Here is a 22,320-nt window from a genome sequence, read left to right as displayed (position 1 = left end):
TAGTGGTGCTTACTGGGTATTGGTAAAGGATTGAGTAGGCACACTGTGATGAAACTTCACAAAGCAGATGGAAAAGATGCATTAATAGCCACAGGGGGCAGGGTAAGGGAGCAATTCAGGAAAATGGAGAGGCTTAGCTAAAATTTGTCAGTCAGTAATTCTGGCATTTGAGACTTGTTTTCATACTATGTATATGTAATAGACAAACCATTTTGTAGTAACAGTGTTAGAACAGCCAGGTGCCTGAAGGCAAGCGACACAATTCACTGAACTGCATACTACAGATGTAGTATCTGGATATCAAGTTTCCCCACTTAAAAAACGGGTGCGATCAAAAGAAAAGCAAGTAATGGGCAGGAGAGAGCAAGTGTGAAAGGTAGCAAACTATTGACAACAATTACAAGGCCGAGACTAAGGCCAGTTTACGGAACAGGCTGTTAGACTCGGAACAGGGGCGAGTTCAGAGGGAGGGGGCAGAATGTTGGCAGTACTCCTGTGACCTGAGACCCTCCTCCTGCAGGGTAAAACCCTGGCACTTTGCCACCTCCGAGGCTGAACCAAGATGGCGCGCAGCCTCAAAGCGGCGCTCTCGTCACGTGCCGGGACCGGAGGCGCTTGGGGGCGGGAGGCGTGGCCTCGGGCGCGGCAGCCCGGCCCCGCCCAGGGGGCGGAGCTTGGGGGGGTTGTCCACGGAGGAAGGGGGCGGGGCTTCGCGGCCGGGCTCTTGGGCGGCGGAGGTTGCAGCTACCTCGGCGCTGGCTCGGTTCTAGGACGTGTCGGTCTGCACCGGTCGGGGGCGGCTCCCTGCTGCCTCCGAGCCTAGCTGCCTGGCCTTCGGCATTTGCAGGCAGGTGAGCGCCCAGAGCTTGGACTGGGGTAGGATGCGTCTTTTCCCCACCTCCAACTCCCCTCGACAGTTTGGGGAGGGGTCTCGTCTATCGTGCCTCAGGAAACAGCCCTTTTTGACTCCCCATGTGCTGTCTCCGGCAGGCGTCGGTACGGCTCCCCCCGCCGCCCCTCGCCAGCCTTTGCGGTGCCCTGTGCCCTTGGGGGTGAAGATGGGGGCGATGCCCGATCTGCGGGGAGGGTGTGGGGTGCGCCCTCTGCTCCATCGGCTTCGGGGGAGGGGGCCGAGTTGGCGAGTCTCCCGGTGGGAACGGAGCAGACTGCGCCCCCATTTCCCCTCCAGGAGAGTCAGAAAAAGCGCCTCTCGGCTCCGAGGCTAACCCCACTCCTTTGGGGACGCGCTTCTGAGGAGCTGAGGTCTTCGCTCTTCGCGGGGGTCTTAATCCTTCCCGCGTTCCTCATAGCACCCCTGTTCCTGTTGCTAGCTCTCCATTCCTCGAACTGCCAGCCTCAGTCTGTGCCAGAGATGCCCCCATCTCCGCAGTGCCAGGGCGGTGGGGTGGAAGGAGCGGCCAACCCGAGGCCTGGTGGGGGTGGCGACAGGGGTGGGCGCAACAGGAAAAGAGGGCTGGAATAGAGGTGCCTGAACTGGAGGGTGGGAGTGGGGTGCTGACTTACGTCCATGCAGTAGGGATGTTTTCTAGCACAGATTTTGAGGTTTTGATGGTGGGTGGGAAGAGAGAGGTCGGGTTGGAGGACTTGGAGACATGGTGTAGGTGGTTTTTTTTGAGAAGGAAGAGGGATCCAGGACAAGGTGCCACTAGGCGCTGATGTCACCTTTGAGGAGAGGTGTGCTGGTAGTTTCCATCAGAGGAGCGGAAGAGTTGAGGCCGTTCTGTGTGGAGAGCAAGTGGTTAAGGAGCCTTTGCTTAGCAGGGAGATCCCCTCCTGGTGTGCGCTTAAGGGTCCTCTCCAGGAGCCAGGTTCCGGGGATTTCCCATAGTCCTTTCCAGAGTTGTTGGATCTGGTACCTAGTACTTTGTTCAACATCCAGCAAACATTTATTGGACACCTACTATCTGCCGGATACTATGCTCGGTGCTAGGTCTTCTGAAGGCAATTTACAGCCACGGAGCAGCTGAAAGGTACACATAGTAGGCACACATAGTAGGTATTCTGTTAACACCTCCCTCACCCCCCACCCCCATTCTGTTACGTTACTGTTGGATTAGAAAAAGAAAGAACTGTGTCCACGTACTTTCAAGCAGCTGTCTGAACTAGACTGCAGCCTACACACCCCCTACCACTATTAACTGGCCAGGTAGTCCCAGGGAAGCTGCCTAAGCAAAAGGGCAGCTTGAATGATTTTCCTTGGTTATTTTCTCAGATTTTGTCCTGAGGTTTGAGGAGGCTTCCTGGGATAAATGGTATCTCAAAGTAAGGAGATAGTGAATGACAAAATGGTTATTGGGGGCCAAGAATGTCCTAGACACTCTGCGTTGTGGGAGACGCCATCTCTGGAAGATGGAAGAGTGTGGGGGAGGAGGGCGTGGAAGGGAATTCTTGTCCAGTGGGGTTGGGGTTTGTGCTGCTGAGCATGTCATGATGTCAGAACTGTGCAGTGCATGAGGTCTGGCTGCTGGGCTGTAAAGGAGGGCTGGAGGGGCAGGGCATGGCAGGCAGCCAGGCTCCTGGGTCTCGTCTCTGAGTTGATTGCTGAAATCTTAGAGTTGGAAAGAGTTGTCAGGGATGGATTGTAGTTCCTCATGGAGCCTCCGAGGATGGCAGAGCTAGAGCTAGGCAAGAGAATGAGTAGTCAGGCTGTGGTGGTGATGAGGTGGGGATGAAGGCTTAGCAGGGCCAGGGAGCTGGGTGCTAAGGGGGTTTTAAGATACGGGCGGCTAGCCGAGGCCTTCGAATGCCAAGGACATTCTCCCCTGGGCTTTAGGCGCTACTGTGTTGGCTCCATAGGTGAGTTACTGTAGAAACAAGGCATGGCAATTGAGTGGTATGGAGGGCTGTGTGTGCGTGTATGTGCACACGTGCATGTGTGTGCACATGTGTGAGTGTGTGTGCTTGTGCTTGTGTTGGAGAGGAGAAGTGGTGGGGAGCAGGGAGGATTGAGGGAGTGAAAACTGCCTCAAAGTCTGGGTCCCACGTAGGGAATTGAGAGAAATGGAGGGGAGGGAGTGGGGTCAGAGGGAGGGACAAGTGTGTATTGCAGCCACATGAAGTCACCATCTGTCCCCCTCTGGCCTGCTAGCTCACTGACCTATAATTAGCTCTGGAGGGCATACGGTGCTGGCTCACAGGAGCGTGGTACTTCGGGTGGCCAGCAGAGTGGAGGATTCCGAGGGACCATGGTCCTCGATGTACTGTGGAAGGGGCTGCTTCTAGGGTACCCTCTGCATTTGCTATACTGGGAGGGGCCTGAGGCAACTGAGAATGTCACAGGGACAGCGCTGGTGGGGGAATCAGCAGTGGGGGAAGGAGCTCTAAGCGAGGATGGCAGGAGACTCCAGGGCTGGGCTGAGCCTGAGGCCTCCCCGCTTGTTGCCTGGCTGCTGGCACAAGAAGCACGATTGCTGCCCAGCTCATTGCTCTGCTTTCAGAGAGGCTCGGGTGCTGCAACCTCAGGGCCTCCTTCAGGTATCTCCATCCCCCGAGGTGAAGTCAGCTCTAGCATGTAGTAGCCACCTGCCTTTCACTTGGTGATTGAGAGGCCTTGGCTGGGGCTGCTTCGTTTTGAGAGAGCTGGAGGAGAAGCTGCCACCAGTTAATTCAGTTGGTCAAACTCCAAGTGGTGTTCAGCACTGACTCCCTGACTGTGCCAGAGACTGAGTGTTTGGTCACGTGCTTCTCTGTACTGCTGTCCAGTGATTACATGTGTATCTGTGTTCTCTCAAGTAGCCTGTGGACTTTCTGTCTTACATGTCTTTTGCTTTTGTAACAGTATCGGATGCATGGAAATCACTCAGTAAGTGATTGTTGGATTGAATTGAAGAGGTCTGTCTTCTGATCCCGAGTTCCATGAAGCAGGGCCTCCTTGCCACTGGAGATATTTAACCTGGAGCAGCGAAACCTCTGGGGACCCAGGACACTGGTGTTACATCCCTGTGGGGGCATTAGATGCTGTGGGCAGTAGATGAAGTGAAAACTCCCCAGTCTCTCATAAAGCATGGCAAATGGGTTTATAACCCTGAACAGTAATATGAATGTATAGTATGATATATATGTATTTTATATTATGTAAATATATACTGTATATACTACTGTACAGTGATTTAACAAAGAGTACATATGCACAATATAATTTTGTAGTAAAGTGTCAGATGAAATAGCCGATTTGATTTTAGAGGCCTTTATTGCTTATTTCACCCAGCTGTTAGAGTTGAATGCTCAAAAGTTAGAGATCTACTTGATGTGCCTTCATGGCCACTGTCTTCAGATAGATAACTGTCATTTCAAAGAGAGATGGGTTTTCCATTCAATGGAAGAAAAAGCTTCCTTAGAACGATGAAACCTTCCTCATTTGATAGTGAGCTCCTTGTTCCTGAAGGATAATCAGGTCAAGACTGGGCTGCCAGGGATGTTGTGAAAGAAACTCCCACACAGGGTGGGAGGTGGCCTTTGTGACCTCCGAGAGCCCTTCTGAGTCCAGCTGTGGGGTGAGGCTGGATGGGAGAGGGCCTCAGCAGCTGCTTCAGAAGATGGCTCTCCTTTGGCCTAGAGGAGCGCTGCTGGGACTGGAGGCCTGGGGAGTGGGGCCGGACCTGGAGCTTTGCCTGAGCTGTTCTGTGAGGAGTGAGCATTTTGGGACATGCAGGGGGGCGACCCCAGCAATCTCATGGACATGGAGGCCTGGGCTTGGGAGATGGTGCAGTGCATCCCCGATGGGTGGGGGTAGGTAGAAAGTTGGGGTGGCCCCAGTTCCATGACTTCAGCTCAAACTAGGCTAGTTGTGGAGCGCCCCAAATTTTTGGTCCTACTTTGGGGCAGAGCACCTGGAGCTAGTGGAGCTTTCATTCTTTCAGTATCACCCCATCCCTCCCTCCTCTCTCGCTCATACCTTCTCACACAGGTTCAAGGCCACACATGGACTTACACTGTCTCATGACCACCAATACACTTTCATGATCACACACGCATACTGGCACAAGCTCTCACAGCCCCCATGTGCTCCTGTGAGCATGTGTGATGTTATGAATCCCAGGTGCTTGTGCATGTATGACCATACACATTTACTGTCATGGCTGTGTACCCACACGTGTGTTCTCATGACCACAATTATATGCAGTCATGAGCCCTGATGTACTTATGACCACACACATCTACACACTGTCATGAGTCTATACACCTACTTGCTCTCATGCTTATGCTCTCAGGACACCATACTTATGACCATAACTTTACACACAGACATACACACAACATACACATGCTCTCTCTCTGCCCCTTTCCCCCTCTCTCTCCCTATTGCCCACGCTGGAGTGCAGTGGCATGATCATGGCTCACTGCAGCCTCAACCTCCTGTGTTCAAGTGATCCTCCCACCTCAGCCTCCCTATTAGCTGGGACTACAGGTGCATGCCACCATGCCCAGCTAGTTTTTGTATTTTTAGTAGAGATGGGGTTTTTGTTGCCCAGGCTGGTTTCAAAGTCCTGAGCTTAAGCAATCTCCCTGCCTTGGCCTTCCAAAGTGCTACTGAGCCCAGGGCTTATGCCCGAGGTATGAACTACTACTGTGCTGGCTTCTCTTCCTTTTTGCCACACATATATACCATGCATTCTCACGATGACACACACATTCTGTTGCATGAAGACACATGACACCCCCCCATTCTCTTTTCATACTGCCCTCCACTTCTGTGACCACATACAAATGCACATTTTGTATGATGCCTACATTCCTACCTGCAGTTCTGTACTCTGGACTTTTTACACCTGGTGCCTATTAGCACTCTGGACCATCCTCTTCTCTGCTCTGCGATGGCTCCCTAATCTGATGGGTTGTTCTACGAATGCAGTGACTTTGAGGATCGTGTTTAATATTTGTCCCACATGGATCCCTAGTTTTGAAATATTTTTATTCTCCAAATTTGCCATGCTTATTACTTTGTTTCTTCTTCTACAAACATTATTTGAGGACATTTGTGTTGATTAATGGCTCTGATTAGCAGAAGATGCCTAGAGTTTTCTCTGGGAATGTACTTAATGATGTAAGTTTAGCAAAAGCTGTGTCTGTGTTCGGTGGTGCAGAATCATATTTTGGCTTGGTAACTATATGATCTCTATTAGACATTTGGAGTGTGGAAAATAGTTGGTTGGCTCCTGGTGTTACTTGTGTAGCATTCCCAGGGTTGTCATTGTTGCACTGATGTACAGCCTTTCTGAGAACGTTTTTTTTTTTTTTTGTTTTTTTTTTTTTTAAAAGCAGGGGCCTTCTGTAGACAATATTTAAACTAGGGATTTTCTAACCTCTTCATGGACTTGGAATCCTTTTATACGATTGAAACCTTAATCAGATGTCCCATAAAACGGACAGATTTGCAGTTGATGGGATTAAAGTAAGAAAAGGGAATTTAGAGCCTTTTGAATTTGTCACACCTCTTCACCCTCCTTTTGGCCCTGGACTGCCCCTAAAGGTACTTTGTCATAAAGCTTAGCTTGCAAACCCCAGTCTTAAGTTAAAGAGGTAGGTGTGATGTCTATAATTTTGGGTATTTCAGAAGAGGAACTATTTGTGGGTGGGAGCTCAGAGGCTTGTAATTCTCCCTTCCCCGCTGGTTTTTTTTGTTGTTGTTGTTTTTGAAATAGGGTCTTACTCTGTCACCCAGGCTGGAGTAAGCAGTGTGATCTTGGCTTACTGCAGCCTCCATCTCCTAGGCTTAAGTGATCCTCCCACTTTAGCCTCCTGAGTAGCTGGGACTACAGATGCATGCCGCTGTGCCCAGCTAATTTTTTTTTTTTTGTAGAGAGGATGTCTCACCACATTGCCTAGGCTGGTCTTGAACTGCTGGGCTCAAGCAATCTCCCAATTCATCCTCCCAAAGTGCTGGGATTAGAGGCATGAGCCACCATGCCCGGCCTTCCCCATTAGTTTTGACATTAGTCCTCCTAGGGTGGCAATGACAAGGGTGACCATATGGCCAGGTGAAACCTGTGTTCTGGTGTGATTGTTAACAGTGGTTTACTGTCTAAACCATGACCCTGTAAACCAAGAGAGTCCTGGTTTGGACAGTAAGTTGTGTGCTCACTCAAGTGATAGGCCATGTCTTGGGAAGAAGTGGTCCATGTCTAACTCCTGGGGAGCAGCTGGAGAGCTGGGCTTCACAGACTCAGGCCCAGGGGAGCGTGTCTGAACAGATGCTTCCTTCCATGTCCCCTGAATGAGCCTGGCATTAGGAGGCTGAGTGTATTCAGAAACTGGTGCTAACCTGTGCTTGGGCGGCATTTTATACTTAGAACTGTTTCATGTCTGTTACCTCTTTGAGCCTCATGACAACCTGTGAGAGCGCTAGAGTGTATTGTATGTTACAGTGTTCCTTTTCCAGACTTGGGAACCTGAAGCACAGAGGGGTAAAGTCTCACTGCTAGTCGTGTCGGGGGCCCAGAGAACTGGATGCTTTTGAAGGGATCTGTGGCTAGCAGTGGAAACTCTTAAGTAGGGCTCTTCCGAGAGTTTTTTCGCTGGGAATGGCTTCCTGTAGCCAGAATAGATGTTTAATTTTCTTATTGTAGTTCATTGGGCCCAGACTTGAGGCGCTCTGGGAGCCTAGGGTGCTGAGAGTTCATTAACACTTACGGAGTGTTGCTGGGTGCTGATCTCAGCACTTTGTGTAGGCTGACTGTAGACATCCTGTGTCCCAGCTGTCTGAGGTGGGTACTGTTATCATCCCCATTCACAGAGGATATGGGGAATGGAAGCTCAGAGAGATTCAGGATCTTCCCAGGGTCACCTGCATGGTCAGTGGGCATGACAGCCTTCGGAATCATCAGCTGCTCTGGAGTCTGCCTTTCAAGACAGGAGCAGCCCCCATCTTGCTCTCAAGAAGGTTTAATTTTCAGACCGAGTGTGGTGGCTCACGCCTGTAATACTAGCACTTTGGGAGGCCAAGGTGGGCGGAGAGCTGAAGTCAGGAGTTCAAGACCAGCCTGGCCAAAATGGTGAAATGCCATCTCTACTAAAAATACAAAAACAAACAAACAAACAAAAAACAAATTAGCCAGATGTGGTGGCGGGCGCCTGTAATCCCAGCTACTCAGGAAGCTGAGGCGGGAGAATCACTTGAACCTAGAAGGTGGCCATGTCAGTCCTGTTTTGGAGTTCCCCTTCTTTGAAGTCAGTCAGGGATGGACTGCCCTGGAATGACCGTCAGCACAGGTCTGTTCAGTTCCATGTGTGTTAGGGCCCTGTGTTAGAGTACTCAGAGATGGGTCTACAGATGAGATGATGTGAAGTCAGAGAAGTCCCACGAACAGAGGTATAACTAGAGGGCAGCGCTGGCTCAGCGGAAGGCAGATCTCACACATTGGAGGGATCAGAAGAGACTCCATGGAGGAAGTGGTGTTTGAGATGAGCTTAGCAGGGTGATCTAAGCTCATTAGACCAACATGGAAAGGGAGATGAGAGGCAGACCAGTGAGGAGCTGGACGAACAGGAGCTATAGGTGGGCCCTGGAAACAGGCCTCAGTGAGCAGGGCTAGGGAAGGGCTAGGGAGCAGCAGGAGAGGAGGTGGGGCTGGATTTCTGGAGGAGAGGATGAATGAGGGCCAGGCTTCTGGGGGTGCAGAGCTGGACAGGGAAGAAGGAGAAACTTCTGGGCAGCCTGAGGCATGGGCAGCTGGGCTGCAGGCCCACGGCGGGGAGAGTGTCTGAGAGTCCCAAGGATGAGGGCTCCCAAGAGTGTCTGTTTCTGCAGTGCCTATGGGAGTCGGGGGCAGTGAGGGGGAACTCAGGGAAGCTGCCTACAACTTGCTGTGGAACCAGCTACGGGCTGGGAGCAGAGATTTGGGTGCATGGAGGATGGGGCCTTCCAGGCCTCATGACCATCTTGGCTGCTCTGCAGAGGCCTTCCCCCAGGCTGGAGGAGGAGAGGGACAGGGAAGGCTGAGGGGAGCTGTCCTCCGGCTGCCATCACCCTGATGAGGGTGGGGAAGGTTTGTTGGAGGAGACATGAAGTCTGAAGGGGTTGTCTTTACCCTCTCTCTTCTTCCTCCTTCTTCTACCCTTCTTTGGCATGAGACAGACGAATTGAATCCTGGTTCTTCATTTCACTAGCTGCATAGACTTGGTTACATGACATTGCATCTCAGTTCTCACTTCTGTGAAATGGGAAGAAAAATTACATCTTCCTTGCAAATAATTATGAGGATTAAAATAATTCATACCATTTGGAAGCACAGTGCTGGGCACATGGTAAATGTGAGTGACTCATAGCAGCTCTGGCGACCGTTATTTTTCTGGAAGACCCCCGCCCTCCGCATTTCCTCAGATCCTCCCCCGACCTCCAGTCGGACGGGTGTCTGACCCTCCCCTTTTCCCTCGTAGCTGCCACCTGGAGGCTTCATTTTTGCCGAGCTGAATAGCCCCTCAGACGCTCCTAGCAGCCTTGCCCCGGGCTGTGGTCTCCGCAGGGGCTGGCAGCCTTACCCTTGTCCAGCTCTCTCCATGGCCGGGCCTGCCATCTGGTAGGCAGGAGGGAGCCAGGCCTGTGTGTGGGGCCGGCCAGAGCAACAGACCCAAGTGCCCATCCCTCCTGTGTGTTAGGAAAAGGTGGGGGTGACTTTTGGGATGCCAAAGAGGCCCCCAAGTTGCCTCTTCTGTGCTTCTGAAGGCCCAAGGCCTACTTTTTGTCTAATCCCCCACCCCCTACACGCACACTCACACCCACTCACTCTTGAGCCCTCTTCTGCTGTTTCACAGCCTGCCCACACTCCTCCCCGGCAAAGCCCCTTGCAAATGCTTGCTTTGGGGACTGGCAGCTTTCGCCTCTGAATCAGGACCTGTGAGTGTTACTTAGAAATTGTGCGGGAGTTGAGGAGGCTTCTGTTAGGCCGAGATGATAATTGCGCTATTTAAAGATGGCCCTGGAGCCAGAAGGAGCCGGAAGGAGCCAGATGCCCCATGTGGCTGTCCTGGGGCCCCCTTCTGCTCACTGTGCCTGTGCAGCGGACAGGACAGGGGCAGGAGGTCCTGGACAGTTATCTCAGGGGCATCTGCCTGGCAGTCCTCTCTGGGCTATCTCCAGACCAACTCTACATGATGCCATTTGGCCAGGGGAGGTGGAGTTGCTCCCTGGCACCTGGTTTAGAGAGAGGCCAGGAAAGGGCTAGTGAGAAGAGAAGCAACCAAAGCCAGCTTCTCAGTTGCTAAAATGACCAGGAGGATTTGGGGAGGCCAGGTTGTACCAGATAGCCAGTACCTCACAGTGGGCAGCCCGAGGTTCTGTTCTGCCTTCCTGAGAACTTCTCCAGTCCCTTTCCTGTAAGAAGCTTTAAAAACTCCACCCACAGGCGGCCAGCACTAAGGTAATTCACACTTCCATGCAATCACAGGGTGCTTTCTACTCTTCATTTACGGCCCAGCCATGAGCTCATCCCTCTAAGGTAGGCAAAACCAGGGTTGTGGGTTTTGTCTTATAGCCAAAGCCTCAGTAGGTGGTAACAAGCCTGAGGTCACCCAGCTGGTCTGTGGCAGGACTGTACCCTAGTCTCCTGAGTCCCTGCTCTGGGCTTCTTCCTATATGCTACGCTGCAGGCTGCCTGGGGATCTGCTGGGCTGGGGTCATTCCTGGGGTACCTAAACTCCTTCCTGGCACACTACAGTCTTCTCCAAAGTTAGTCTTTGCCACAAGGGGCCACTTCCCCAGCCTAGTCTTCTCTTTTGGCCTCTCATGGCATCTTGGTGTGTGTGGAGGGGTGGGGGAATATGGGGGGAGGGGGCAGTGTGCCTGGATGTGGATGAACTTGGGGAGGTAGGCTGGGGCCATATGGCGTTTCAGTCTCAGGGCTGGAGCATTCAGGGTGGAGGGGCCTGGGCATGGTGGATGGGAGAATTGGGGGAACGGCTGTTTTCAGCCTCAGGGAGACGGCAGCTCTGGACAGACTGGGGCAGCAGCCCCTCCTCTCCACTCACAGCTGCTCTGAGGGGCAGGGAGGTGTGAGTAGGCTGCCCTGGGAGCAGCAGTGTTGGGGAAAGGAGGGGGAGACCAAGCTTCTACTTTTTACTTCTGTAGCCTTCTGGGACCCTGCCCTCCACAGTGGCCGTCTGGTTTGGGAAGGATCCCCTTGACCAGAGTTTGTGTCCAGTTTCTATGCATGCGAGTGTGTATGTGGCCACGTGTGTATCTGTTCTAGGTCTCTGTGTTTCTGTCTCAGTGCGTGTGTGTGTGCATGCCCACATGCCTGCTTGCACTTCTGAGCCCCCCTGGGAAGGGCTGTGAGTGTGAGCTCTGAATTTTCAAGCTGGTGCACTAACTTTCCTTGGATCTAGACCCCGTGTTGCTCCCCAGTCTCCCTCTTCCTTTCCCCTATTTCTGCCTAGAGCATTAGTACTCTGGGGAGGGGGTCCAGGTAGGAGAGGCCAGCCGTTCCCCTGCTGGGTTCAGTCCTGCCACAGGCCTGTGCAGTGTCTGACCTCTCACCTCACACTGGATCCTGATGCTTCCTGTCCACCCTGACCCTCCTAGTCTGCCTGTTCTTCTCACCCTGAGGGTGGACAGAAGGCTTTCCTAGCATCTCCCATAAGATAAAAGAGAAGGAAAGGAGGGAAAACGTCATTTTTGGGCCACCTCCAGTGTGCCCATTGCTGTGCTGGGGGCTTCACACCCCTTCTCTCCTTCTACTGGGGCCTCTGAAGACAGTCCTCCCTGAAAAACGACTCAGGTGGTAGCTTTCTAATGTGGACAGGGAGGTTGGAATCTGATTGTAGGCAGAGAAATCCCCAGCTGCACGTGGCCTTTCTCGTTACTTCCGCGTTACTTCATCGCTGGCTTCCGTTGCTCTGACCATTGGGCCCCTGTGCCAGGCTCAGCGTATCAGCAGAGCCAGGTTGCGCACGTGCTAACTGACCTCGCTGGTGGGTTCTGCGGTGTCAGCAATGGGTAATGATGCCGAGGGAGCAGATTCTCAGCCATGATAGGGGCCACACTGTAGCCCCACCCTAGGAGAGTGGCACCCCGCACCTCTACATCACCCCTGGGTTCCTTTCCATCATTCAGTCCCTGCCAGAGGTAGGAGGCTGTGAACTCAGAATCCAAGCCTGCTGTCTGCCAGGCCTGTGTGCTGTCCTCCTTGGCAGGTTTTGGAAGTGGGGAATGACTTGAGCCAGAGCCTCCTCCCTGAATTATGGGCAATGCAGCAGGTCAGGGCTCTCTGCCTGCCCCAGTACCCAGTCTGTGCCTCTGCAAACCCTTAGCCATGTTGTGCCAGTGTCCAGGGCAGGAACTACTCTGCCCCTGTTTCCTGTGACCCCAAGAGGTCCAGCCTTTAGGACTCACAGCCACTCCCACTGAGAGTCCTTTCTACCCATTTGCATTTGCTTGGTTGACTTAAGTGATGGGGAAAATGTTGGGGGTGGCACAGAGACCCTATTTCCTCCCCTCCCACCCCCAGGTCTCAGGAGGACTCTGGGCATTCTGCCGGCTGCTCCCCTGCCACTGACCGAATCATTTCTATATTTGGCCAGTGAGCCACGTGGGTAGGGGAACCACTGCCACTGCGGCTGCACTTCTGACAGCTGTGGAGAGCAGGGGGAGGCAGAGGCTGGGCAGTAGGCATGTGCATTCCTTGGGAGAACTAAGGAGGTGCCATCAGAGTGAGTAAGCCTGGAGAAGGGGCATGCGCCAGCACTTCCCTCTCCTCCACTTTCTAGTTCAGGTCCTGTCTCCTCTGCTCCACCCCCTCCCCGATGCCCTTCTCCACCCAGTTGGTACTCATAGCAGTCTCTTTTCCCACAGACACACTGCCCTCCAGAAACGATGGGTGTCGCTAGATCCAGCTGGGACTCTGCCAGCCTCAGGCGCTCAGTCTAAGAGAAGGGCCATCTTCCAGCCCTGCTCTCCCTGCCTGTCATGGCCACATTCGGCTGCTGTCTGCATGTCTGGGGACACAGGGCACCCAGCCCCAGCCCTGAGAAGTTAAGCCAGGCCTTCTGGCTCAGTTCCACAGGGGCACTCCAGACCCCAGGCCCCTTTCAGAGCAAAAGCAACTGATGCTATGGGAGAAGCCCCTGCCCACCTGTCCACTCACCTGGCACTGCCCACTCTGAGACCCATGCACTGGGTTCCCCTGGAGGTGCCAACCCTGTGAGTCCCTCCCTGTCCCCTGACGCTGAGAAGGCCCTGCCCTCCCCCACCATGTGTGAGGTGATGCCCACAATCAATGAGGGGGACCCCCTGGGGCCCCCTCATGGCGCCGATGCTGACGCCAACTTCGAGCAGCTGATGGTGAACATGCTGGACGAGCGGGAGAAGTTGCTGGAATCTCTTCGGGAGAGTCAGGAGACCTTGGCGGCCACGCAGAGCCGGCTCCAGGATGCCCTACATGAGCGGGACCAGCTCCAGCGCCACCTTAACTCTGCCCTCCCCCAGGTAAGGCCCTAAGGCCTGCGTCTCCCTTAACCCCTTTCCCTCCCCTAGCCCTGCTAGATCCACTGGGCCCTCAGCTCATCTGCATCTGTTTGCATATCAACAATTGGAATTAACCAAGCATTTACTCTCCTTCCTCTCTCTACTTGAATTCTTTCCCTGTCACTTCCAAGCTCCTCAGTCTGGAATTGGTTTCCCCTGGAGAAATGGATGGAATTTGATGTGGGTAGAAAAACGCAACCATAGGTGCCAGCTGCAGTGAGCCCAAGCGGCCAGTAGGTGGCACCCTAGACTGGAAAGAAACCTCCTCCCTGCCTACTTCTCTCCAGTGCCTTGTTCTTGGAGGTGGCGGGTGGGGAATCACAGACAGTAGAGACGGGTGAAGCCCTAGAGATCATCTCATCCATCTCCATTACTGCACAGATGAAAAAAGCAAGAGATATCACATGGAAGATGATGGGCAGAGCTGAGTCTAGCGGCCGGATGTCTTGACATCCTGTCTCGCACTCCTCAACAGCACAGCCACTAGCTGTCCTGTAGTCTCGTGTACTGTGTCCTTTCTGTGGACCAGGCACTTTGTAAGGATTCTCCCACTAAATTCTTTTTTTTTTTTTTTTTTTTTGAGACGGAGTCTCGCTGTACTCCCAGGCTGGAGTGCAGTGGCGTGATCTCGGCTCACTGCAAGCTCCACCTCCCAGGTTCACGCCATTCTCCCGCCTCAGCCTCCCAAGTAGCTGAGACTACAGGCGCCCGCCACCACGCCCGGCTAGTTTTTTGTATTTTTAGTAGAGACGGGGTTTCACCATGTTAGCCAGGATAGTCTCGATCTCCTGACCTCGTGATCCACCCGTCTCGGCCTCCCAAAGTGCTGGGATTACAGGCTTGAGCCACCGCGCCCGGCCTCTCCCACTAAATTCTTATAACCCTGAAGTTGGTGCTATTACCACCATCGTCCTATTGTACAAATCACGGAACTAAAGCTCGGGGAGATGAGTAAGTTGTTTGTGGCCATCCAGGTAGTGTGTGGTGGAGGTGGGAACTGAGCCTGGGGCTAAGTGCCTGGAGAGGCCAAGTTTCTCACCACCGCACCTATTTCTCCCTCACTGCATTGGCCTGGGAGCTCCCTTCTGATGCCTGCTTATCACCCACTTGGTAGATATTCTAGGCATGGCACATGCTCTGGGGATGCAGGAGGGAGTGGGAGCCTAGATGGTTTGGTTCTTGGGCTGTTTAGCTTCTGCTTGTCAAAGAAACTGTGAATTCTGCCTAATAACCAGGCCCAGAAAGGGCTGGGGTTGTCTGTCTGTGAGACAGTGCTCACACTGACTGTGGGAGCATCCGGCCCTCTCCGCCCCTCGTATGAGCAGAGAGATGGGTATTGGAAGCCAGCTCTGGACACGTGGCATAGCCTACCCTGACCCAGTGGGGATGCTGCTGGGGTTGGGGAAGCAGCCCTGAGGAGCCGAAGAGCTCAAGCCTCAGTGCCAGGCCCTTGCCGGTGTGTGGGGAAGAGTACCAGGGCTGGGCCTGGGTGGGTGAGTTTCTTACGCAAAAGTGATGCTTAGTGGACAAGAATATGGAGCCCTGGTGAAGCAGCCAGGTGGGCAGGTGGGGCCCTCCTCTTTCACTGTGCACGAGGCTCTGAACTTGCCCTAGAGTGAATGAACTAGTTCCTGCCCCCAAGGAGCTCACAGACTAGGAAGGAGACATACAACCCATGTGACCGGAGAGAATGCAGAGGAAGATAAGAGAGGCCCAAAAGGGTTATTAAGCACAGTATCAGTGATAAAAATAACTGCCTTTGATGGGCTTGGGCTAAGTGCTTTCTATACATTGGCTCATTTGACTCTCATACCAGCACCTGGAGGGAGGACTGTTACCTCTGTCTTACAGATCAGAAAATGCGGCTCAGAGAGGTTAGGTAACTTGTTCAAGGTCATACAGCTAACAGGGGCAGAGCTGAGATTTGATCCCAGGCCTACTCGACTTCCCACACTGAAGTGTCATGACGGCAGGGGTTGTGTCTTTCTTGTCACTATATCCCCAGTGACCCGCACAGGACCTGGTATGTGATAGGTGCTCACAAATATTTGTGGTTGAATGATGGGCTCCCAAGTTGGTGTTCTTGACCACTCCTCCAAATGGCTTTCTGGAGAGGGAGAGAGCCTCCCCATGGGGAGTCTGGACAGCTCCCAGCAAGGCTTTATCCTTTGAGATGGGCTTTGAAGGATGATTACAATTTCATCAGGTGGTGACAGAGGTTTTCTAGGGGGAGGGAGTCCACTGAGCCAAGATGTGATATTAGGAAGGCACACCGGTGTTTAGAAACAGCAGGTGAGGCTGGGCGTGGTGGCTCACACCTGGAATCCCAGCATTTTGGGAGACCGAGGCGGACACATCATGATGTCAGGAGATCCGAGACCATCCTGGCTAACACAGTGAAACCTCGTCTCTACTAAGAAAAAAAAAAAAAAAATTAGCCGGGCCTAGTGGCAGGTGCCTGTAGTCCCAGCTACTCAGGAGGCTGAGGCAGGAGAATGGCATGAACCTGGGAGGTGGAGCTTGCAGTGAGCCGAGATCGTGCCACTGCACTCCAGTCTGGGTGACAGAGCAAGACTCTGTCTCAAAAAAAAAGAAAAAAAATGGAGAAACAGCAGGTGATCCAGGTTGACTGGGTCTTAGGGAATATGGAAATGACATGAGAGAGAAGTTTGAAAACCAGGATAAGAAGTTTGTATTTGTAGGCTGGGTGCACTTTGTAATCCCAGCACTTTGGGAGGCTGAGGTAGATTGCTTGAGGTCAGGAGTTCAAGACCAGCCTGGACAATGTGACAAAACCTCATCTCTACAAAAAAACCAAAAATTAGCTGGGCATGGTGGCAAATGCCTGTAGTCCCAGCTACTCGTGAGGCTGAGGTGGGAGGATCACCTGAGCCCAGGCTGCAGTGAGTTGAAATTGAGCCCCTGCACTCCAGCCTGGGTGACAGAGGAAACCCTGTCTCCTGTGTTTGTAGACAGCATTGTGCTTTGGGAGATTTGTAGATAGCAGTGTGCCAGATAGGTTAGAGGTGGGAGGGAGGGTACAGATATCCTGTGGTGAGGGAGATAAGACAGCTGCTGAGCTTGAGGCCAGGAGGGGGGTAGCACCAGCCTTTTGGTGGTGGTGTCATGGTGTAGGGCTAGGTGGCAGGCTGTCAAGCCCTGTCTCTGGGTACAAGCATGTGTACTTGAGTGTGTGTGCCTGTGAAAGTGTGACTGTGTTTGTGCATAAGCTGAGGGATGAGGCAGCATCAGGCCTGGGCTTCTGGAGTGTGAGATGCTTGACCTTGACCACCTTTGGCCATGGCCCTGATAGAAAGGCAGTAATTGAGTAATAATGTCAGAGGCTCATGGTTTCTCATGCTCTGGCATCTCTTGTCCCTTGTCGCCTCCCACAACCCTTCCAGCCCCTTTTGCCCTGTCTGGAGTGATGAGAGGGGATTGGGAGTTCTTCCTTTGGTCACCAATGCTTGGTGTGTGAGGGAGGCTTCAGGTTAGGACAGGGGTGAGGCCTGTTGCATTGCTCTTTGACCTCGGACATCCACAGAGTTTGGGCCACTCATTTGAAAACCTCCCTGCAAGGAGGTGATGTTTAGCTAAACAGGATATGATGAGCCTGGAATGTGGGAGCAGTCTGTCACCCCAGTATGCTTGTCCTGATGTGGGAGGGTAGGCTGACAGTGTGGAAATGGATCCCTCTAGAAATGATACTTGGTACATAGATATTTGGTAAAGCCAGGGCAAGTGCCTTGGCATTGGGAGCTGGGACACAGCCCTTGCTTGGTTGAGCAGGGCTCCTAGAAAGCCTGACTGGGCAGGTCTGCATGCTCTCTTGCTCCTATGTAGGTAGGTCCTTTGATCTGCTTATTTCACCAACTACTTGCAGTTTGCAAAGCCCTGGGATAGGGCTGGAAGAGCTCCCTGGGTCACTCATGCAGACATTATCTTCAAAACCTCTTTCTCTTCCCCCTTATTTATTTATTTGAGATGGAGGCTCACCCTGTTGCCCAGGCTGGAGTGCAGTGGTGCTCACTGCAACCTCCGCTTCCCGGGTTCAAGTGATTCTCCTGCCTCAGCCTCTGGAGTAGCTGGGATTACAGGTCTGCGCCACCACGCCTGGCCAATTTTTGTATTTTTAGTCGAGACAGGGTTTCACCATGTTGGCCAGGCTGGTCTCGAACTCCTGACCTCAGGTGATCTGCCTGGCTCAGCCTCCCAAAGTGTTGGGATTACAAGTATGAGCCACTGTGCCGGGCCTTCTCTTTCCTCTTTCATATCCATCAGTTTCTGTTTGGACTTTACTCCACCAAACCAGAAGCGAAACTCCCCTCCATCAGTTTCTAAAAGAAAATGTCATTGAATTCCTGGAGAAATGGAAATGCCAAGTGGGAGGGAGGATGTGATCTGGTCATATTGGTAGCTGGATGGGGAAGGGTCTGCAGAGCAGACTCAGTGACTTTCTCACTCTTGTGTACAACTCTGTTCCCTTGGATTCTAACACATGGAATGCATGGAGGACCCAGAGATGTGGACCCCTCTGGAGGAAGCACATGCTAGTTACAGGTTTACTGACCTGCAGTGTGGATGGATTGGGATTTTGTGGGGGAGGTAGTGGAAGTAGGGGATGGGTGAGAGGATCCCATCGCTGACTTGCGCGTGCAAGGCACTGCTTTGGGGGTGAATCCCCAAGCACTGAGGGGCCTTGGGGGTTTTCAGGAATTTGCCACCTTAACCCGGGAGCTGAGCATGTGTCGGGAACAGCTTCTAGAGCGGGAGGAAGAGATATCAGAGTTGAAAGCAGAACGGAATAACACACGGGTAAGTGGGGATGACCTTGTTTGTTTGTGTGTGTGTGTGCGTGTGTGTGTGCATGTATGGGGGTGTGTTGTGAATACCTTGACCAAGAGAGCAGGCAAGAGTGGGGCCAGGCACAGTCCTAGCTCAAGCCCCATCCTTCCCTCCTCCTGTTTCTCATCCTGGGGTGAGAGTACCTCATTTAACCAACAGTGCTGGGCTCTTCACCTGTAGTTGCTGGTTCACAGAAAGCTCAGGGTGCTGGGGAGAGGCCGGGGCAGCCAGCTTGGGTAGTATCAGCTGGAGCAGCAGCTCTGTGCCCATTTGGAAGTATTTCACTGTTTTCACAGTGGGATGGCTGTACTCATGTCTGTTTGAGGACCACGTGGACCCTGCTTGTAGCCCCTGGGGCACATGCTTACAGCCCTCCCTCTCACCCTCCCTTGCTCCCTGCCAGCTGCTTCTGGAACATCTGGAGTGCCTGGTGTCCCGCCATGAACGGTCACTGCGGATGACTGTGGTGAAGCGCCAGGCCCAGTCACCTTCGGGAGTCTCCAGTGAGGTGGAGGTGCTGAAGGCCCTCAAGTCACTGTTTGAGCACCACAAGGCCCTGGATGAGAAGGTGCCCACCTGCCTGCCAGCCCCCACATCCAGCTAGGCTGCCCTGGAGCCTCCCATGTATCCCTTCTCTGAGATTTCTGCAGCTGGTATTTAGGGAATACTGGCTCCCTCCAAACATTGTCTTAACTTCAAGGTCCTCCTTTTAGGCTCCCTCCTGCAAATGTGCCTCTTAGTAGGCCCTTCACTGCCCTTGTGCTCGGTGATGGTAGACCAAGCCCAGGCTCTTCCAGCCTGACTCAAGTGGGGTCCCCCTTTCTTCCTCCATCTCCCCTTACCTCGAGTAGGTGCGAGAGCGGCTCCGGGCAGCGCTGGAGCGAGTCACCACCTTGGAGGAGCAGCTGGCAGGTGCCCACCAGCAGGTAAGCTGCCTGCTCACTCTCTGCAGCTCCTGGAAGTCCAGGCTGGTTCACCCCTGTGCCCTATTCTGTTTCTCATCGGATTTCTCCCTGCCATGGCTGGAAGCTGCTAGGCAAGGCTAGGCTCAGCACCTCTTTATAGGAGACACTTTTTAACTAAATCAGGGGCTGTGGAAGGGTCTGGAATGTATGGGAGGTTCTCTTCTCTTTGACTCATTGCCCTGGGACCTGTGCCCTACAGGTGTCTGCCCTGCAGCAGGGGGCAGGGGTGCTGGATGGAGCGGCAGAAGAGGAGGGGACTATGGAGCTGGGGCCAAAACGCCTGTGGAAGGTAGGTCATGGGGAACTGTGTGGCCGGGATCATGTGTTCCCCAAGGTGGGAGGTTGGAGGCCCCGCCCTGCCTTAGTTCAGTAGACCAACTGCTTGAATTAAATTTGGGGCTTTCTCCAATATTTCCCCTTTTCCTTTCTTCTTCTCCCTACCCCGTTTGCAATGAAATCTGTAGATTTTTATTTTAGTGCCCAACACATGCTGGGCACATTGTACGCTTGAATCTACTTGAGTTGTTAGTAGATTTGTGTGACTTGTGTTAGTATTTTTGTGTGACATTTGACTTGTGTGGCAGCATCAGGCAAGATTCCTTCTCTCTCTGAGCCTTTGTTTCCCCAGTCATGCCCCTTTCTGGGTTACAAGAGGCTGGCATAACAGATAAAACTAGAAACTTGTTTTTCAAGAGAGACACAGGATAGCAATGTGTTTAGTCATTGTCAGGAGTGACCTCCTGGGGCCCAGAGGGAGGCAGTTGTAGCCAGAGGAGTGCTGTGATGTTGGGGACAGAGCTGTGACCTGCTCTGGGTGTGCTGTTCCTCCTCCCATCCCCTGGGATAGGGGAGTGGGGTGGGTGGGATGCTCCTGTGACTCACAGAGCTCTCTGTCCCTATCCCTGGAGGAGGATGCGGGCCGGGTGGAGGAGCTGCAGGAGCTCCTGGAGAAGCAGAACTTTGAGTTGAGCCAGGCCCGGGAGCGACTGGTCACCCTGACAGCAACCGTGACTGAACTCGAGGAGGACCTGGGCACGGCCCGCCGGGACCTCATCAAGTCGGAGGAGCTGAGCAGCAAGCATCAGCGGGACCTCCGGGAGGTGTGTGAAGGCGAAAGCCTGCTCCATGACCTCATTGTGGAGGGTGTGGAGGGAGAGCCAGGCAAGGGCTCTGGGGCATGAGACTGAACACCTGCCTACTTGCCTTGCTCCATTGTGGGGGGCAGTCATGGAAAGGGTGGGCCAAGGCCAGAAACTGACAGGGGAGTGTAGCTCATGCCCCTTAATGGGTTCCAGTCAGCCAGGTATGGGTGGGGAGGCATAGACAGGGGCAGGGAAAGGCTGGTGACCGTCCCTCTCTTCCCGTCTTCTCCCAGGCTCTGGCCCAGAAGGAGGACATGGAAGAGCGGATTACTACACTGGAGAAGCGCTACCTGGCTGCTCAGCGTGAGGCAACATCCATCCATGACCTCAATGACAAGCTGGAGAATGAGTTGGCCAACAAGGAGTCCCTGCACCGCCAGGTACCTCCTCGGGGTGTGGTGGGCATAGGCATTGTACTTAGCCCTGGAGGTGTCCTCGTGAACCTACTGATGGTAGCTGAGGAGCCCCTGGGGTCCTGCAGGTCACCCTTTGAAAGGGGAAGTCAGGCATCTCGGGTAGCCAACAACCAAGATTGTCCCTTGCTGCTTCTGACCTGTCATCTACTCTCTGCTGAGGCTGGGGTGGGGGTGGGGGCTTCAGAGCTCCCTTTTGAATCACTTCACCGCCCCCACATGCTAGTGTGAGGAGAAGGCCCGACACCTGCAGGAGCTGCTGGAGGTGGCAGAGCAGAAGCTGCAGCAGACGATGCGCAAGGCAGAGACGCTGCCAGAGGTGGAGGCTGAGCTGGCCCAGAGAATTGCAGCCCTCACCAAGGCAAGTGGGCCAGGGGCCTGGGATCTGCCTCTGTCCTCCATGTTCTGAGCTCTCAGGGAGCCAGGCAGGGAAGGGAGTGCGCAGGAGGCGCACTGGGCCAGGAGCCAGAAAACTGCTTCCCGCCGTGTGATTCCAGGGAGCACACTGCCTTGTGCCTGTCAGTTGGAAGAGTAATCCCTGTCCTCATCACCCTGCAGGGATGTGACAATCTCATAAGAAGGGGTATAAAAGTACTTGAAGGAGAAGAAACTATGTTGATGCAAAGTGTTTTTTTTTTAAAAACCTCTACACCATTGTGGTGAATACTTTCTTTCACTTGGGGCTGGAGTAGAAAGATTAGGAATTTCATCTCTGGAAGGATGAAACCCTAGAAGAGATATGGTATATATATCCCTGAAGGGGAAAGGGATGAGAGTTAGGTTGAGTACATCTTTCATTGCCAAATTGAAGCTTCTAGATCTAGGGACTGCTCCTGGTTGTTTGAAGCCTGCAGTTTTAGGATGAAGAAAAGATAATATAATTTTATTTAATGGATACTTCATGAAGTAGTAATTCCTGAGAGGTATGCTGACTGAAAACATAATAGGTCCTGGAAGAGTCAGGTAAATGCATGGATGTAGACATGCAGGGGTTAATCAAAATAATTTAGGAGTGTTTTCAGCTGGTTAGTCTCATATGGGATCTTCGAACCTGTGGCGAGAAGGAAACCGGTGTTTAGGAAGCACCAGGCACAGTGCTCAGAAGGGAGAGGCTGGCCAGCCAGTGTGCAGCTCAGCTGCTTCGAGGACAGAACCCGCAGCCTGGCTGTGTCCCAGCAGACCCAGGACCAAGACTGCTTCTGCCACTGACTGTCTCTGCGACCTGGGAAAAGTCATCCCCTCCCTTAACTGGGCCTCAGTGTCCTTACCACTATGGTGGAGTTAGACGGGATGGTCTTGGAGGTCTTTCCAGCCTCGAGGAACAAAGGATTGGGTTGAAATCACAGCAGAGGATGTTATGTGTGGGCTGCTTAGCAGTCAGCTTTAGTATCTCCCAAAGCTGACATGGAGGCCTGGGCTGAAATGATTAATACAGTCAAGTGAGTCATCACAGGAGGAGTTTAAAGAAGGATTTCCTG

General features: G+C 53.1%; 1 protein-coding gene across 12 annotated transcripts in view; it reads left to right on the top strand.

Moving 5' to 3' along the window:
* Window positions 1–709: 709 nt before the first annotated feature.
* PPFIA4 (PTPRF interacting protein alpha 4) overlaps window positions 710–22,320 on the top strand; it is a 53,206-nt gene continuing 31,595 nt past the window's right edge. For 7 of the 12 annotated variants that reach the window (XR_002517912.2, XR_002517911.2, XR_002517906.2 and 4 more), the window contains exons 1-9: window positions 710–851; window positions 12,806–13,438; window positions 18,191–18,292; window positions 18,726–18,890; window positions 19,174–19,248; window positions 19,487–19,576; window positions 20,196–20,387; window positions 20,663–20,809; window positions 21,069–21,203. Coding sequence is in view for 4 of the 12 variants with exons in the window: in XM_021928476.2 (XP_021784168.1) it covers window positions 13,205–13,438; window positions 18,191–18,292; window positions 18,726–18,890; window positions 19,174–19,248; window positions 19,487–19,576; window positions 20,196–20,387; window positions 20,663–20,809; window positions 21,069–21,203 (1,140 nt within the window). In the remaining 8 variants the exon portion in view is untranslated. Of the gene's footprint in view, window positions 852–907; window positions 997–1,511; window positions 2,818–8,089; window positions 10,377–10,433; window positions 10,455–12,805; window positions 13,439–18,190; window positions 18,293–18,725; window positions 18,891–19,173; window positions 19,249–19,486; window positions 19,577–20,195; window positions 20,388–20,662; window positions 20,810–21,068; window positions 21,204–22,320 lie in introns of those variants that run through there. The other 5 variants (XR_004179139.1, XR_002517908.2, XR_002517909.2 and 2 more) reach the window with 5 other exon arrangements.

The sequence above is a fragment of the Papio anubis genome, chromosome 1, assembly GCF_008728515.1.
Source record: "Papio anubis isolate 15944 chromosome 1, Panubis1.0, whole genome shotgun sequence".
NCBI classification, from domain to species: domain Eukaryota; kingdom Metazoa; phylum Chordata; class Mammalia; order Primates; family Cercopithecidae; genus Papio; species Papio anubis.
Note: the sequence above shows the minus strand (reverse complement) of the source record. Positions and strands in the feature narration are given on the sequence as shown.